Source organism: Gigantopelta aegis, chromosome 3 (assembly GCF_016097555.1).
Source record: "Gigantopelta aegis isolate Gae_Host chromosome 3, Gae_host_genome, whole genome shotgun sequence".
Taxonomy (NCBI): Eukaryota; Metazoa; Mollusca; class Gastropoda; order Neomphalida; family Peltospiridae; genus Gigantopelta; species Gigantopelta aegis.
Window position 1 is genome coordinate 82915138 of NC_054701.1, and position 18771 is coordinate 82933908.

The following is an 18771-nucleotide window of genomic DNA, read 5'->3' on the forward strand; positions in this document are numbered from 1 at the left end:
TCTTGTGTATTTACAGAACTACAATTCACACAAACACAATAATTATACAAATTAATTTTGTATTATGCATGTACTATATGATTAAAGCTTTGTAACCTGCCTGTATATATTTATTTGACCCATGTTTAGGAGGGGACATTTTTTAACGGAAATATTTAGGCTCTATGTTACAATAAATATCTCAAAGTAAATAACAAAGTTACATCGATTTTTGTTCTCGACACAACTGTAGGTGTCTATTGTGATTATAGTAATACAAAAATAATTGTTGTAAAATGTTATTTAAATTATTTATAGGTCAATGTTCATGACAATACATCTTAAATTTTTTTTTAACGGAAAACTGGGTTAGTTCTTTAAAATACTGTAAATTTACAACACAACATCCAGTTTTAATATGGTTGGTAAAAACATGTTTACCAGTAGTCTGGTATTCAAATAAATAAAAATAAAAGTATCTATTTCACATCACATTATTATTAAAAAGTGATGGAATAATGCAAAAATGCAAATGAGACTCGTAAATGTGTTATTTTGCTATATAAATATTCGCTACTTGATGAAAAGTCAAGTTGTTTCAATAAAATTTGGTTTGTAGGTTGCTATACCATTCACACAGGTACCTATAAAATTTCAGCAGAACAGAGCTTTAAATTTTGAAATTTTTATTCCAATCAACGAGAAGTGCAACCTTTCCCATGAAACTGCACATAAGCAAATGTTTTCGCGGCTAAAATAATTCGCGATTGGGCTTTCATTTTACATTTTCGCGACTGTATCCTCCGATAATAAAATCAAAATTACCCGTATTTCATTTGCCAAACTCTTTTCAATGACATGTTCACCATGCTGTCAGCGAGACGTCAATTCAATGTTGTATGTATGTCTGATAAGACTATTGTCATGTTATCGATGGAACACGCACATGCGATACAAAAAATTGAAAAACGCAAATATCATAAGAAATAACTTTTAATTATTGGTGGTACCCACAAACTTCCATTCAAAGTTACAAAGAAAGCAAACAAAACTGAGATTACGTGACAGACTTACACCCAACTGTGTGTCACTTCGATCAAATCCCCGTGAGCATGCAGGTTTACAGAATCATGTGACCTGCTTGATTCTGATATGGGTTGGGCATGTAGAGATAAGACTATATATTATACGGGAAATAATATTTTACTAAATCGGAAATAACTTCGCACGTAATTAAATTCGCAGTGCTATCAACGTGTTCGCGGTATATTTTAATCGTGAACATATTTGTGTGTACGGTACATATTTCTAAAAAAAAATGCAGTGCATGAATATTTATAGAGAACCTTTAATACATGAATATTTGTAGAGAAACTGCAGTGCATGAATATTTGGAGAGAAACTGCAGTGAATATTTGTAGATTAACATGTATTATGAGAATATTTGCTGAGACACCGTAATGCATGCTATTAGTCATGTTTGATTCCCAAGACATCACATATCTTCCGACAGCTGTGACAGAAGCTCATCACTAAGTTCTGAAAGAAAACAAACAATATCTTTAGTGTTCATAACTAAATTAACAAATATTAATGTTTCAAAAATTCAACCAGGAAACAGGAAATGGTTTATTTAATGACGCACTCAACACATTTTATTTACGGTTATATGGTGTCTGACATATGGTTAAGGACCACACAGATATTGAGGGAGGAAACCTGGTGTCACCACTTCATGGGCTACTCCTTTCGATTAGCAGCAAGGGATCTTTTATCTGTACCATCCCATAAACAGGATAGCACATACCACGACCTTTGATGTACCAGTCGTGGTGCACTGGCTGTAGCGAGAAATAGCCCAATTGGCCCACTGACAAAATTTCAACCAATTCCCAACACTAATATTAAAGGTATTTGTCAAAATTTTGCACCCTTAAATTGTTTTAGTTGAGTTTAAAAGAATATTATATAGACATACCTAACTCTCCATTCTCCCACAATATGTCATCCAATTCCTTGAGAGTTCCAGCAACACTTGATTCAGTTTCTGTACCTTTCGCTCCAGGTCCATTGTGTTGTGGCAAACTAGAAAACAATTTACCTGAAGCAGAGTTCACAGGTTTCTGAAAATCAATTTTATTTATTGCAGTCTTTTTGAAACTGGGATCTGTATTTTCACAATTGGAAGAAAATGAACAGGTTTTAGTCACAGGATTTTGCACATTCACTGTGCAGTCAATGTCTTTAGTTAGTGTATTTCTTTTAGCACTAGACTCTTCCACTGTTGTTGAAGCAGAAGGAGTAGAAAATGTCTGCGGTTTAAAGCAGTAATTGGTGTTGATCTAACTGAAGGCTCAACCCGAGTGTGTTGTATATGCCTTGTCACTGTCAAATGCTGATTGTCTGCCCTTCTCCAAGAGTTATCTTTATTCAACATTGATGCAGAGCTGGTTGAAAGGCAAGATATTTGTGGGTGAACACCATCCTCTGCATAGTTATTATTGTAACAAAAATCTTTACTCTTTTGACATGCGACTGAATTCGGCAGAGTCTTGAGACTATTTTCAAGTCCATTACTTGGGCAACCCTTTATTCTTGGACGATTCTGTAATGGGGTATTTGCAGTAGGTTTGAAAGAAAACTTTCTGACAGGAGTAGACATTTCAATGGAAGAATTAATCCGACACGATGTTGATGATAATCCTTTGACTGAATCGGCTGAATTTGGACTACAAATATTGGAACTGTTCAATGTGGTACTGATTGGCAAATTTGCATGATAGTCTGGAGTCCTTAATGGGGTCAAAATTGCATTAACATCTGAAGTAGAGGTTCGTAATGGAGTCTTCGTGCACTCTTGACGGAATCTCGTTCTGTCTTGGTGATCGACAATTCCTGGTGTTCTCAACAATTCATTTGTTGTTGTGTTCTTCAGGGACATAATGTTTTCCAGCACCGACTGATTTCTGTGAGGAATTGGAGTCATGTCTTTCTGTGATTGCGTGTCTATAACTTGTACCAGTTCTTTGAGATCGTGTGGCGAGTTGTTTGGAAAGTGTTTAACGCTATCTGCATCTTGATGGGTGTAGATGGAAACAATGTTGTTAGGTGTTATATTCAGGTAGTGATTTCTTGAATTGGGACTAATTACTCCAACCTACAATAAAATGAATAAATATATAAATAAAATAAAATAAGTAAAGATAATAATAATAACACACACATACAGATATATAATATATATATATATATATATAGACCAAATGTATAAATTGACCATATTACATATAACACTTGAAGCTGAAACTAGTGTTAACACTGTCCAAAGTGGTTGTAAATATGACATTAACAAGAGTACCAGTGAGGGACATGATACGTCCGTCAGGAGTATGATGGAAAACCATAGATATTAATGAATATGATACAGGTATGATCTAATTCTAATTATGACCTAGTAATAGTATGCGACACACTGCCATCCCAAGTTGTTCCTACATGTGAGGTTTGATGATCCTGTATGCAAGATATGGTCCGGAAAAGGATTTACTGTTATGTGCAGTAGACCATGAAAGGTGGGTCACAGAGACCTAGTAATGGTACGCGACACACTGTCATCCCAAGTTATTTCTACATGTGAGGTATGATGGTCCTGTATGCATCTGTATGCAAGATATGGTCCAGACAAGAAAAAGTTAACAGACGGACAACACCATACCATAATATGACCCATCATAGACGGGCGTATAAAAATGGCTACCTACAAAGGATAATGTCTGATGTAAATAGTAAACTAGAATGCTGCAGCTCAATGTTATGAATGATACAGAAGTCAATTTTCCATTTTAATAACAGTAATCCCATACATCTTTTTTATGTTAATTCATTAAATGGTTTAAGCTGTTGTGTTCAAGAAGTAGCAGACCCATACAGGTACTGAACAGAAGTATTACAGTATCCACCCTTTCACAGAGCTCAAATTTAACAATGTGTTGCAATTTTAAGAATTTTAAGAATTTTAAGAATTTTCAGCCTGTTACGGCAAATTTTAAAAAGTGACTTTTGCAGAAAATAAACATGACTGAAAGGCTATTTTGCTGTATGTCATATTTCAAATGTACAAAATTTCAAATTCTACATTTCAAATGTACAAAATGTCAAAAAAATTAATTCTACAAGTACTGTTAAGATCACTCTGATAGCAGTAATTTTTATCCAGTGGCACAATTAAATTCGAGCCCTGTATTTAACAACACAAAAGCATATTTTGAACTACGGCTAATGAGTGTCTAATATATGATTATTTCAGCACTTTATCAAGACACATTAAAACTATTAAGATAAAGTTACAGACATACATGTACCTGTCTTAAAATGAATGCAACGCCTGTTTGTAAACATGATGCATATTCCTTTACCAGGTCACGATGGAATGTTCCTTTTATCTTTCCTGCAGAAAACAAGAACATATAAAATATGGTAAAAGGAAAAGGTAACCTTGTATTATGTTTGGATTGTGAAATGCTTTACTTAATTATTGGTAGGCCAAAATTCCAAATGATGACTTTGGCTGCCTCATCTCACCTTGGGCAAGTTCAGTCAGCTATTTGTTGCCAATGCTTGCTAGATTTTTACATTATACATTATCAACCTAAAGTACCACTTCAGGAACCAGTAAAAATAGTTTACAAACATTTAGCAACAAATGACTGGCTGTACATAGATCTAGTTACTTCCAATATGGTCTGTCATTTTTTATTATGGAAATTGTTTTTTAATTACTTTTTTTTAAATAACTGTAGGTCTCTGAAATTTTTAAAGCCACACAAATTTTCAACTCATCCAGAGCTAGACCTGTATTTCCACAAATTGCCAGCCTGGCAGTGGTACGGTTTTCCACGATTCAAACAGATGTCCTTCAAGTAGTGAGATTAAATGAATGTAAAAAAAAGGAATTATATTTTAATAACACAGTTGTCAATTAATTAAAAGAACTTGATTTGAAAAGCAAACCTGATCTGTCTTTGAGAATCACCCCAGCGTCGGTTCCCTGAAAGTCCATCGATTCGAGCACAGCAAACAACAGAGGAACTTTCCCATGTGGTAACTGTTTCTTGACAGCCTATTAAAAATGGGCACATTATCAGTTTCAAAGTGTTGAACAATGCACCGCTTTCTAAATATCTATTACTGACAGTAAGATTAACTCTCAAAAGTATATTCATTTTTAAAAATTAATATTTAATAGTATTAATAACTCTGATAAAACCCACAATAAAAAAAAACTATACATATACCCGGTATATATATATATATCCATACAAAATTTATAAGAAAAAAAGAAAGAGGTATTTGTTTAGGCCTATTAAGGACACATCACCACAAAATAAAACTATAACTAGTTATTCCATGTCTAACATATGGCAAATATGACACCTATTCTAGAATTAAGGAAGAAACGCAGTGCCATCACAGACTACTCTTACTAATTAACATGAAGTCTGCAGTGCAAATAAATGTTTCACCTACCATACACTGATTTGATAAATAATTAAATAATTTGTGACACAACAGTCGGAATTAATCTAATTCACTTTTAAAAAAACCTCATTAAGTTTGATAATTAAAAAAATATATTCAACACTGAGATGAACATTCAGTAATACAACTATAAACCACAAGTTTTTGGTCTCAAGCTTATAACTTGTGAAAAATAGTCCTAAATGCAAAAACGTTCTAAATGCAAAAAAATTATGTTGAGCTAAAAGCAAAAGTTGATGCCATCGTCATCAGAAAAGTAATACCTATAGCCTGTCTTTTGACAATATAACAAGGGGATTTTCATATATACTTTTACATGGACAGCACATATATTAATGATCACTATACTTGTAAATAAAACCCAGCTCATTAATATATGGATGTTGTCATCAGTGTTTAACCTTCTGCAAACTGCTAGCCACAGAAAATCTCTTCAGAATGGCATAGGCATCGGACCCAAGATCGTGCAGCAATCTATTCCATGGAGAATCATTGAAGACTTCATCCCCAGACTGAGAAGACAGAATTATGTTTTCTTCGGGTAGCTAAAAAAAAAAAAAAAAAAAAAGTCTTCTATATCAACATGGCTCATTTTTTTTCAATAAAAGAAGCTTCAATATCTTTGTCACCCTCACTGAACATATTTAAAAAATGCTTTAAGTAACCTGTAGCATCTGAGATGTTTTAGTGAAAATAAATTGAAAAATACATGTAATCTGACAGGCCACTTGCATTTGAATTTTGACAGGTGGCATTTGATTAACAAATGTCATGACAGTGAGTCACATTGTTACTCGTGCACCAGACATGCACCACCCACATTTTTATTTTGTGTAACCTGTGTAATCATATTTATCCTATAATTTACCCATGATATACATGTCATAAACCCATTTGATATTTACCATTATTAACTTGCTTAATGTTTTGCTGTCAATGGGTCAGCCAACAAGACTTGTATACCAGTGTAATGTTTCAAATTATGAGATTTAGTTGAAATGTGTGACATCATACTACATTTGTGCTAATCTGATCAGAGCCGTAGCTAGGATTTTTTGTTGGGGGGGGAGAGGGGGGGGGGGGGGGGCGGGGGCGGGGGCACAACTGAGTAGTTAATCGTCTAAAACTCCTTAAACGGTTAAGAAAAGAAATCTTTTTAAGCTTCTATGTTTCCCTTTGCTAGCTACGGTCCTGGTGATGATATACATTGTATTACCGGTGAGGTGACTTCAGAACTTTTATTTACTACATATCAAATTAAAATGTTATTTTAGAAGTGTTATAAGGATAAATAAAATTTGCTACTCTTGTTTTTTAATAGGTAAAATATCAGTCTCTAGTTAATTGGTATTTGTCTCGGCTCAATACAGATTAATGTACTCTTGATATTTTCCATAATAAAATACACTCATTGATGAATCCTCTATTTATGATATCTTAAACAGGCCTCAGAATTATTTGGTATCAGTGCCCTGTAAATCACTGGAAACCATCAGAACCTGTAATTCAGTAATCATTGTAATGACGGATTAAGTGACATTAATAACGGGTAATGGATTTTCAATTTCATGATTTTGTCAATATGCTACAGATATGCTACTGGTAATTTAATGTGAGAATGAAACATGGTCTACAGAAAACATGATTTGTTTGAGGGATGAGCAAATAAAACTATAATTCTGACAAGGTTCATCAGAGGCCTACAAATGATAGAAACCTGGGGCCTAATTCACTAAGGTCTCTTAGGCTCTGTTCGACAACAAAGCATCTTCTTTGTAAGTCTTTTAGCACTGCACTGTAAGATCGCAAAGTTGCGAGAGTTTAGTGAATTAGGTCCCTGCTGCATGGACACAAACCTTAACTTCATCACTTGTAACACGGGCTGCCTCTTCCATCTTACTGCCTTGCCTCTGAAACAAAACATCAACAAGTAATATTACATAGCAAAGAACATGATTTTACACATATTATAAATCAATGTAGTAAGTTCTAGTTTAGTCTCTGCACAAACAAGCCTCTGTATAATCCAGATTTTTATTAAAAAACCCACGGGAGTAGGAAGGTGCCAAAAAGAGGGTGGGAGTGGGGGGGGGGGGGGGGGGGGTTCACACACACACATAAATACATGTATAAACATATAAAAAACATCGCGTCTCCCACAAAGTGTGGGGGCACATGCCCCCCTTGCTACACCAGTGTAAACTAGCATGAACACAGAGGACTGTCCATTGCTCGGATGCAAATATCTAAATCAGCACTCTGTGAATACTGGCACATTTCCTCAGTCCACATGAAGCTGGTTTAGACAGTGTCCACTGTACTTAGTCAAACTGTTTTAGGTAGAGCTAGGCAGTATCGGTATTATGTAAATACTGATTTACTGTACTGAGCACATTTCAAAGTACAGAAATTTGGGTATAGAATTTTTTTTGCCGCCATTTAGTAAAGCACTAACATTATATCTGATGGGCTGGGTATGGAATTTAATTTTATTTAGATGAAATCAGAAGGTGAGCCTTAACTCAGGCATGCATTTGAAGCAGAGTATACTGTAAATACTGCTCGATATCGGTATTGGTGGTGTCAATGCCGAATACTGTAGTGATAAATTGAGGTAAATCACCCCCAAAATACTGATATCGAACCTGAAATTTCAATACTGCGCAGCTCTAGTTTTAGGTTCATGTATATACTAGTATTTGGTTGTAATGTTGAATATTTACCACCAACATTTCAAATAATTTTTTTACATAGAGATTGCACAAGTTATCACTGTATGGATCCCATCATGCAGATTTTTCTGTCTGCATACAAGTTAAACCAACGCAAATGGTTATTAGTACAGAAATGTTTTATTTAACGATGCACTCAACACATTTTATTTACGGTTATATGGCATCAGAAAAATGGTTATGGACTTCACAGATATTGAGAGAGAATACCCGCTGTCGCCACTTCATGGGCTACTCTTTTCGATTAGCAGCAAGGGATCTTTTATATGCACCATCACACAGACAGGATAACACATACCACAGCCTTTGATATACCAGTCGTGGTGCACTGGTTGGAGCGAGAAATAGCCCAATGGGCCCATCGACAGGGATCGATCCCAGACTGATCACACATCAAGTGAATGCTTTACCATGGGCAAACATCCAGCCCCATTACTACTACGGAGTTGGTGGTCAAAGTGTGAAGTAGACTCTCACTAGTTCAGTATAGTTTAAATAGTTATGGGCAAATTGAGAATTATCTGGCCCAAACTAAAAAGTCCACCCAGTGATATCCGATTATCATATATCAGGCACAGTAATTTATAATTAAATGAAGTATATTTTATGCATTTTCATGTATATAAATAAAATTATATGTTTTATTCCACTCTTAAAAAACCAGAACCCACCCTGCTTAGCCATACCAAAACCATAATCTACATGTGCAAATGGTTTATCTAGAAAATGTGGTTCGAACTAACAAGTTTTGGCAGTAATCCAGCTGGTCCGGGAAACTTTCTTCTGCACCTCTTGGGTGTGGCATCATCTACATCAGGAGATGTGTTGGTGAAGATCTGCGGCCGTTTCAGGCCTATTGCTAGCGGAGTCTCTGGACTGGAGTGCACAACATCTCGTCTGTTGATGTTGATGAGACTGTTACTGCTTGTTTGAACAGAGCTGTTTGTATCACGATTGTCGAGAGAGCCTGATCTAGGAGTGCGAGAACAACTGGTGGCATCAGTCTCAACAGGTGGTGAAATATTGTTAATACCTGTCACACCTGTATGTGAAATGTCATTTTGTTCGAAGCCCATAGAAGAGTTATATATTTTTTCAGAATGATTTCTTAATGTATTTCTTTTATTAACATTACAAATGTTAGTGTTCTCCGAAAGTTTCTTGTTTGGTCCAATTGAAAACGCAAGTGGACTAAAAGTAGGTAACTTAGGTGAATCTTGACTGCTTCGAAAACATTTTGGCGTCATCTGACATTGTGTCATTAAAATTCCTTTCTCCAATGTGTTATTATTTTTGGTGTTGGTCTTGTCGTCTGGTGACTCAACCTGTATAGATGTTGACTTTGTGTTACTGAAGTTGGTAATCTCATCAATGGGCAAGGTCTGAAAGAGAACAAACAAAAAATTAAGGAAAAAAAAAAGGGAGAAAAAAAATCTGTATGTTTGTGAGAAGAGCACAATAATAAAACAAACCAAACAATGTTTCAATGACAAACATAATATGGTAGGAAATGAAACCTAATTTAATGCATTGTGTCACCCATTAACTGATGGTTTATGTTCTGCTCATTGTGAACATTAGTAATACCAGGGTAGGGTGAGTGAGTGATTTCACTTCAGATTTATTTGTGTAAATTCGAAATTACAATAATTTTTTGTAACAAGTTAAACAGTCAGATGCCTATGTTCGTAATAATCAAACAAAACATTTTTGGTAGAACATTACTTTGGCACCATCAGCTCTGACTCCATTTCTTTTATCCTCTCACACTTCGATGTGTCCATTCAGATTCGAACCCAATAAGCTCAGCTTGTGTGTCCTTTGACCAAATCAACTGAACTGGCTACACTGAACATTTGTCAGTGTGTTAAAACAAGAAGCTTCAAGGACAAATTTATTGTTATTGCAGAAATATGCAAAGCAATATCATTAGAACAGTCATGTCATTTTGCAGCGGGCAAATAGAAAACTTTATGGAGAACAAAATGAGGTGTGACTAGAGTGGAGAGCATGACCAGTATAATAATAATTTTTGAAAATGAAGTGTGTTTAAAATATTTTATAAATAAACTTTCATATAAAATTATTCAAAATATATTCTATTTCAGAAAATAATTATATTTTGGAGTGAAACATACATGGGAGGGGTAGATGGGGATGTTGGCTCACTATGTGTATTAATTATTATATTGTGCTAATTTTGTTGTCCACTAAGAAAACATTTCAAATGCTAGATTTAGCCGTAAAATCAATTTTGGTGACATTACATTCTAGCATGTACAAATGCACAATCATGTAAGTGTAAAAATAGCAGGAAACTTTTAATTATTATTTACCGGTAATCAAATGTTTACTTTTTTAACTACCGGGTAATGATTTTTTTTTTAGAAGCAGAAATTTGAAACTGGTATATATATTCAACTATATAATCATTTATGCCATAACTTTACTATTTGAAATCCATATTTAATTATTTTTGATCAACAAAGCTAAAAATGCTCAATTTAAATATTTTAACAGAGCTCTGGAAATATTGCACAATCAGGTGATAGGGTAGTTTGAATGTCCTCTACTATTATTCTATTATATGTGACGACAACCAAATGGTAGCCAGCTACTGTGTCTGAAATAAGCTCTTTTTTTTTTATCTGATGTCAAAGACCTATAGTTAAGATTATTTCCAGTTTGAATCATGACATTAAAGTTACATTCTCTGGTTACCATATTATAACATCATGTACAAATGTGAAATACAAGCTCAAATACACTTTTAAAAAGGTGTGTGTTCGCTATGAACGGATATTATCAAACGTATATGCTTGATTCGTCGCCTCTGCCGCCATAGCTCGGCAAAGCACAAACGACAGCCTGTTGTCAGTTTCAGTTAACACGTGCGTTTGCAGATTTCAAATTGTAGAGTTCGTCTCAAAAAATTAAAAGAGAAATCTTACGCTGTACGAAGAACGTTCGGTTGAGGATACGGTACTAGAGTCTTTAGTTAAAACCAGTTTGATCTTGACAATGTATTATTGACAGTCGTACCTTCCTATTTCAGAATTGATATTTTATAAAGTGTTAGTAGAACTTTCAAAGTTTAGTTTGTATACTAGTAACATATTAATCATGTATATATTTTAAAAATAAAATATACTAAAGTAGACAATGAACGTTTTCACTTCTTAATTTTACGTGTTAAAATCGACAAATTCAAATAAATATTATTTCGTTTGGAAAGGGTAACCGACCTCGGTGGTGCAGTGGCTAAGCCATCAGACTATAGGCTGGTAGGTACAGGGTTCGCAGCCTGGTACCGGCTCCAACCCAGAGTGAGTTCTTAAGGGCTCAATGGGTAGGTGTAAGGCCACTACACCCACTTCTCTTTCACTAACCACTAACCAACTAACTCAGTCCTGGACAGACAGCCCAGATAGCTGAGGTGTGTGCCCAGGACAGCGTGTTTGAACCGTAATTGGATATAAGCATGAAAATAAGTTGAAATGAAATGAAATGGAAAGGGTAAAGTTGGGGGGGGGGGGGGGGGGGTTGTTTAACGACATCAAAGATAAAGCATATTGATTTAATAATCATCCGACCCCATACAACCGTAAATAAAATGTGTTGAGTGTGTCGTTAAATAAAACATATCCTATCCTTCCTTCCTTCCATCTGCTGTTGGATGTCTAACATTTAGTAATTTTGATGTATAATCTTAGAGAGGAATCGGGTGCATATGCAGGGGGAGGGTATTGGAGGTAGAGACCCTTACTTGCCCAAACTTAAAAAAAAATTAAATGTATTTTTTGGGGGGAGCATGGCCCCATATAAACTTCACTTAACATAGTCTATAACCCCAACCCCGCTGAAATCCCTGCACATGTGCCTTGGAAACCTGCTACATTTTTTTTAGCAAAGGATCGTTTATATGTACCATCCCACAGACAGGATATCACATACCATGGTCATTTTGTATACCCACCGATGGGGATCGATTCTAGACTGACAAATCCCCCACTCACCGACCCCTGGAAAGGCGTTGTACCATACCTCTATGGATATAAATATATTTTGGAGATATGAGATGACCCTCAATCAAGACAGTTAATTCGTACAAAAATTGCGAAATCTCACGTGATCTCTTGTTGGGGAATCCTATACTTGTAATAAGCCAATGAAAACTGAGATCGGTACAAGCCCGTCAAAAGTGTTCCACTTTCAAAATATTGGCTGTTTTTGACCTGGATAAGCCAGCGTAGTGAAACCAATGCGGAGTGTGGCATCATATATGCACCAAACGTAATTGGATTTTCTGTTCTATATGCTTAAATAATAAAAATATTCCAGGGAATGTAGTTTTAAACTTACATGTTGGTAACCGGTATTGACACTAGACGAAGAAACCTGACACTCCTATGTGTAGCCCGAGTACTCTGATGGTAAGAAAGCTAGATGGACATTTAGACAGTTATCACATTCTCTTACTGTCAGAGACCAGTCTATATAAATTCTCCACAATCGCTGCCTACCAAAAGGTAGTCAAAGATTCCCACTCTAACACAACAACAATTCTTTGTTTGACGTTAAATACCTTTACATTGATAATTTTTGAGCTCCCTGATAAAAAAAATCACATATTAATAACTAATACACACACTACAGGAAGAAACCCGACAGCACCCCACTTTCAATAATGTTCCGGTTAAATATGTATTTGCTGAAGACTAAGAGTGATAACTATCCAAATGTCTGTCTAGCTCTCTTACCGTCAGAGTACTGTTGTGCTGACGTAGGACAAAGTGTTTGGAGAGGTGAATCGATTGTCACGCTAATGTTTAATGGTTGTATCATGCATGCTTGATTCAGGAATAATCAAACTAAACGTCTGTGAGATCAAATGCATATATCAGACACAGTAGCTGGCTACCATTTGATCATCCATGACTGCCAAAGTATTAAAGAAAGAAAGAAAGAAATGTTTTATTTAACGACGCACTCAACACATTTTATTTACGGTTATATGGCGTCAGACATATGGTTAAGGACCACACAGATTTTGAGAGGAAACCCGCTGTCGCCACTACATGGGCTACTCTTCCGATTAGCAGCAAGGGATCTTTTATTTGCGCTTCCCACAGGCAGGATAGCACAAACCATTGCCTTTGTTGAACCAGTTATGGATCACTGGTCGGTGCAAGTGGTTTACACCTACCCATTGAGCCTTGCGGAGCACTCACTCAGGGTTTGGAGTCGGTATCTGGATTTAAAATCCCATGCCTCGACTGGGATCCGAACCCAGTAACTACCAGCCTGTACACCGATGGCCTGCCATGACCCCACCGAGGCCGGTCGCCAAAGTATTAAAAGACAGTCATCTCTAGTGCTATTGTCACATATAATAGAATAATACTAGAGGACACTCAAAGGGAAGGTTTAGGGACCGTCTCAAAATTTCATCACTTCTCCCTAAATGAATAACCCTCTAATACTTTTTAACCTCGCTTCCCCCTCCAAATGAATTTAGTCAGGGAAAAAGGTGTTCAATTTTTGGGGGGCCACAAAAGTTGTCGGACGAAATTGACAAGATGTATCTTCCTACAGCCAGTAAACAAATAACAGATGCATGGCAAAAGTATTTAGGTGACTTTTATTATTTTTATTCATTCAAAACAATGAACAGTCAATTCAGTTCACCGGAGACTCACACTAGTGGAAAACAATTATCTCGTTTTTGATAATCTGTGCATGAGAACAATGGATATATCAAGACTATTAATATGTTCTACAAAACCCGTCACATAGCAAAAGGAACATCCCATGCTGTATGGCATGATGCATTTGTACCACTGATGAAGATAAACAAAACAGAAGAAAGCTACTAGGTAAAGTGCATGAGTTAAAAACCCACCAGCAGACAACTCGACATTATCCAGATAAGATATTACAGTTAGAATTCAAATGTCTAGTTCAGTACCTATGTTCTGAAAGTTATACTCAACAAAAATCACAAATAAACTGTCAACAAATCTTATGCTGCATTCGAATGTGCTCGGAAACAGGAAATTTCCGACTTGTCAAACCGTAATTGCTGAGACTAACAATTATACTGTTCATGTGTAGTTCATGAAATTCTTCATTAACTGATTTTGAATTTCACTTTACAAATAAATAAAATTTAAAAAACCCGAACTTTTCGATACTTCCATTTTTGACTTTTTAACCCCTCCCCCCACACTTCTGTGGGTTATTCATTTAGGGAGAAGTGAAATTTGTTTTTGATGTCCCTTATTTTAATTAACTAGGAAGGGTCTAGACTTGTACAACCAAAGTTTTTAGAGGGATGGGTTACAGTCTCCCAGGAAATCATTTATGAAAAAAAGAAAATTCGCTTGGAGAAGGAGTGTATCGACCCGCAATTCCAACTCCCACCCACCCCTAGTTCATCAAGATTAACCTCGAATGTAAGTGCAAGCACAAGCAGTCGACGTTAATCTTGATGAACTACCCTAGTTCATCAAGATTAACTCGAATGTAAGTGCACATTCGTGACATTGTCACGACTGTGCACTTACATTCGAGTTAATCTTGATGAACTAGAACTACCCCACCCCCGTGCTTACAACGTTGTTTTAATTGAAATCGTTATTTCAAAAGGACCCGGCAGAAATTAGACGTCATCAGACATCGAAATAAGCATTGTGTCTGGTAACCCATTTACAGGTTACCACAAAATATAGTCTGGTAACCTATAGGTTTCCACAACTATATGAAAGTTAGAATTGAATTCCTGTTACTACTACGCAGTCGTTCTGAAATTGTAACGGTGCGCGTGAACATCGATACGAGAAACGAAATGTGGAAGTAAATTTATCTAGTGGGCGCTGCTTAAACGCGGATTGCCAAAATTGCTTTGCAATTGCACAAGTGCGCACGAACATCAGTGCAATTTTGTACGAGAAAACAAAACGCGGACATAAATTCATTTAGTGGACGCTGCTTAAACGCGGAGTGACTTGCGCCCGAACATTGATGCAATTCCTGACGAGAAAATGAAACGCAGAAGAACCTGAATGCATTGCCTGGTTTACGTTCGGAAATGAAACTACCATTCGTTGAAATTTTTTATCGAGAACGAAACACCGTTCTCGACTTTTCTAACATGTGGTAACCTCCCGGTAACCTGAACAACCGTTCTCGACTTATTTTGATGCCTGCGTCATACTGTACCATACGTACATAAAGGTAATTTTTCAACAGTGCAGATAAAAAAAAAAGCCTGCAAATAGGCCCATCTTAAAATGAGTAAGTGTCAAGACTCACTCAGAGCCTGTCGCTATCAGGTCGTTTCGTAACCATACCGGTTCGTACCCAAAAGCATACCAGTTCATACCTAAAGGCATACCAGTTCGTAACCAGATCGTCTGCTTAAAATAGCACAGCAAATGGTAGTGCAGTGTGCACATTACTTTCTACGTCCATTCGGACTAAGCAAAAAGCAGATTGGACGTGTTGCGACAGATACTAAATATGTGTTAAAGCAAATGGATAAATTAAAACAAAAAGTTGTATTCTTCTATCAAAAATGTATTATATCGGACAATGTAGGCATTATTAGACCTAAAAAAAGTCCACATTCCAAAAACATGAGATATCAGATCTTATTATATTTTTGTTATATGTGCGTGCATGTGTGCACGTAAGTACGTGTGAGTGTATGAATGTTTTTGTTTTGAGCATATATACGTACGAAGACAGGATCGGTCTTGCAAAATATTCCGATCGATATCTTGGAACGGTTATGCATAACAATAAACAACATCGCTGCACTGTGGAATCGACACCAAATTACAAGACAAAAGAATTGCTTTTTGGCTACGAAAAGGTATGCTTTTTGGTTACGAAACGGCATGCTTCAGTGATACACAGCACATAATTGCTCATTTAATGCATAAATAAAAGATACTGTGTGATTATTACAACAAATTTTTGCTAAATGTTACAATATGTTTGTAATATGGTATAATATCCGCCCGGTCCCCTCCATTATTATTTTTAGTTGGGGTTAGGGGTTACGGGTTAAGGGTTGGGGTTGGGGTTGGGGTTAAGGTTAGGGTTAGGGGAGGGGGGGACCTGGCGGATATTTTTCCTGTAATATAACATTATAATTGTGTTATTTAAAAAAATATATTAATGTTAGGTGTAATGTATGACATTATTTAATTGGTTACGAACTGGTATGCTAGTGGTTACGAAACGGTATGCCATATGGTACGAACGGGTTTGGGTACGAAACGTCTAGAAACCGCTGTGTCGGTCCATTAAAACCTAAAATTACAGATTCTCTCACATATAATTACCTCCCAGAAGTTGTCATCGTCATCAGGTATTTCAAACATTTTATAAACAAAATCAGAAAACAGATGTCCTTAAATAATAAAATAGTAAATAGAATAACAAAAGAAAAATATGTTTAAGCATCCCGCCCTGTTCATTCCTTGATGCGTACTACGTCACATGTTTTACTTGAAATGTATGAAAAAGTAGGAATCAGTGCAGTCTCGAAATTCGGATTTGTATTTCCAACCATCGCTCCCAGTCATTCGAAACGAAACAGAAAGGATAATAAAACAATGTAAAACAAAATATTGACTTTACATAAGGGGAAAACCTCAAACATAAAACAAAATTAAAATAAATAAATAATTAATAATACCCCCCCCCCCCAAAAAAAAAAAAAAAAGAAGAAGAAAGAAAACCAAACCACCACTACTCAAAACAATCCCCAACCCCACCCATACATTCCTCAAAAATAATTAATTTTGTTTAACAACACCACTAGGACACATTGCTTAATTAATCATCGGCTATTAGATGTCAAACATTTGGTAATTATGACTCGTAGTCGTCAGAGGAAACCGGTACATTTTTCTATTAGTAGCAAGGGATCTTTTATATACACCAGCCCACAGACAGGATAGCACATACCACAGTATTTGATATACCAGTCGTGGTTCACTGGCTGGAACAAGAAATAGCACCATGGGCCCACCAACGGGGATCGACCCCAAACCGACCGTGCATCAAGCGAACGCTTTACCACTGGACACGTCCACACAAATAAATAAATAAACCTCTGAAAACAATAAAACACTAAACAAATACAAATTGAGAAAGGAATATTTATTTAACGGTAACCACATTTTAATTACTGCCATTTAGTTTCTAACATACAGGAATGCAGAGGGTGGGTGGTAAACTGGTGAGGAAAGTTTCTTAAGCATTCTAAGTTATTACCGATTTGTATTATCTTAGCTAAACTATGCCAGTGCATCACTAGTATATCAAAGGCTGTGGTATGTGCTATCCTGACAGGGATGGTACATACAAAAAGATCCCTTGCTACTAATGTAAAAATATTTTGTATCCATGACTATGCATCAAAATTATCAAATGCACTGTCTTTTTCTTATCTGACCAGTAATTTAGGTTAGTTCTGAATTCTTGATATTCCCATGAATTTGGACTACATTTACAGCCTTCTTTGCCAAAATTAACAATTTCCAGAATTCCGACACCAAATTTGAACTCAACATCATCATTAAAAAAATATATATATATATATATATTTGTTGTAATCATTGGATGTTTTAATTGTTCGGCTAAAAACATTCACAAAAACAAGCTGTAAAAAAATTGTTTCATTGTTTGGACTCAAAATCTATATCTAGTAATTTAGTCTTAGAGCAAACCTGCTACATTTTCCCAGTAGTAGCAAGGGGTTTATTGTAAATAGGGAGGTCTTTTCTGAAATAAATGGAGCACCCGGCATGTTCGGGACCTGCCTGAAATGTAAAAAAAAAAAAAAAAAAAAAAAAAAAAAAAAAGCAAGGGGTCTTTTATATGCACCATTCCACAGACAGGATATGACATACCACCATCTTGGATATTCCACTTGTGGTATAAATAACTGCTCAGAGGTGGTGTTGTAGGTATTGGGTTCGCAGACCAGTACTGGCTCACATCCAGAGCAAGTTTAACAACTCAATGGGTTGGTGTAAGACCACTACACCCTCTTTTCTCTCACTAACCCAGTCCAGGACAGACAGCTTAAGTGTGTACCTAGGACAGCGTGCTTGAACATTAATTGAATATAAGCACGGAAATAAGTCGAAATGTTATCACTTTTTGATGGCCGATTACAGCAATGGCATACTGATAATGTATTGTAGTTTACAAGGCTTAAAGATTGTATGCCCATGATGCAACTTAATTTCTTTCTTGCAATTTAGAAACATTTGATATACAAATATATTTATCTGTTTATTTTTGTGTAACCAAGTATTTTGACAATATTCTTGTCAAAACTCAGCACACATGCTGAATCAGTCAGGTGTTTGTCACGCTGGTTTTCTTGTGCCCTTCTAGGGTGGGACGAAGCTCAGTTGGCCTAGGATTGATCTCAATCAATGAGCCCATTGGGCTATTTCTTGTTCCAGGCAGTACACAATACTTTTAAACTTATCCAGCA

The 18771-nt window shown here is 36.0% G+C and overlaps 1 protein-coding gene across 1 annotated transcript; it reads right to left on the minus strand.

Annotated features, from left to right (window-relative positions):
• Window positions 1-956: 956 nt before the first annotated feature.
• Window positions 957-16957, minus strand: LOC121369185. Its single transcript, XM_041494102.1, has 8 exons — window positions 16601-16957; window positions 8993-9631; window positions 7374-7427; window positions 5919-6062; window positions 4990-5098; window positions 4341-4426; window positions 1958-3136; window positions 957-1518 (listed from the first exon to the last, which is right to left on the minus strand). The coding sequence occupies exons 1-7, from the start codon at window positions 16637-16639 to the stop codon at window positions 2228-2230; spliced, it is 1980 nt and encodes a 659-aa protein (XP_041350036.1). The 5' UTR covers window positions 16640-16957; the 3' UTR covers window positions 957-1518; window positions 1958-2227.
• Between the last annotated feature and the right edge of the window lie 1814 nt (window positions 16958-18771).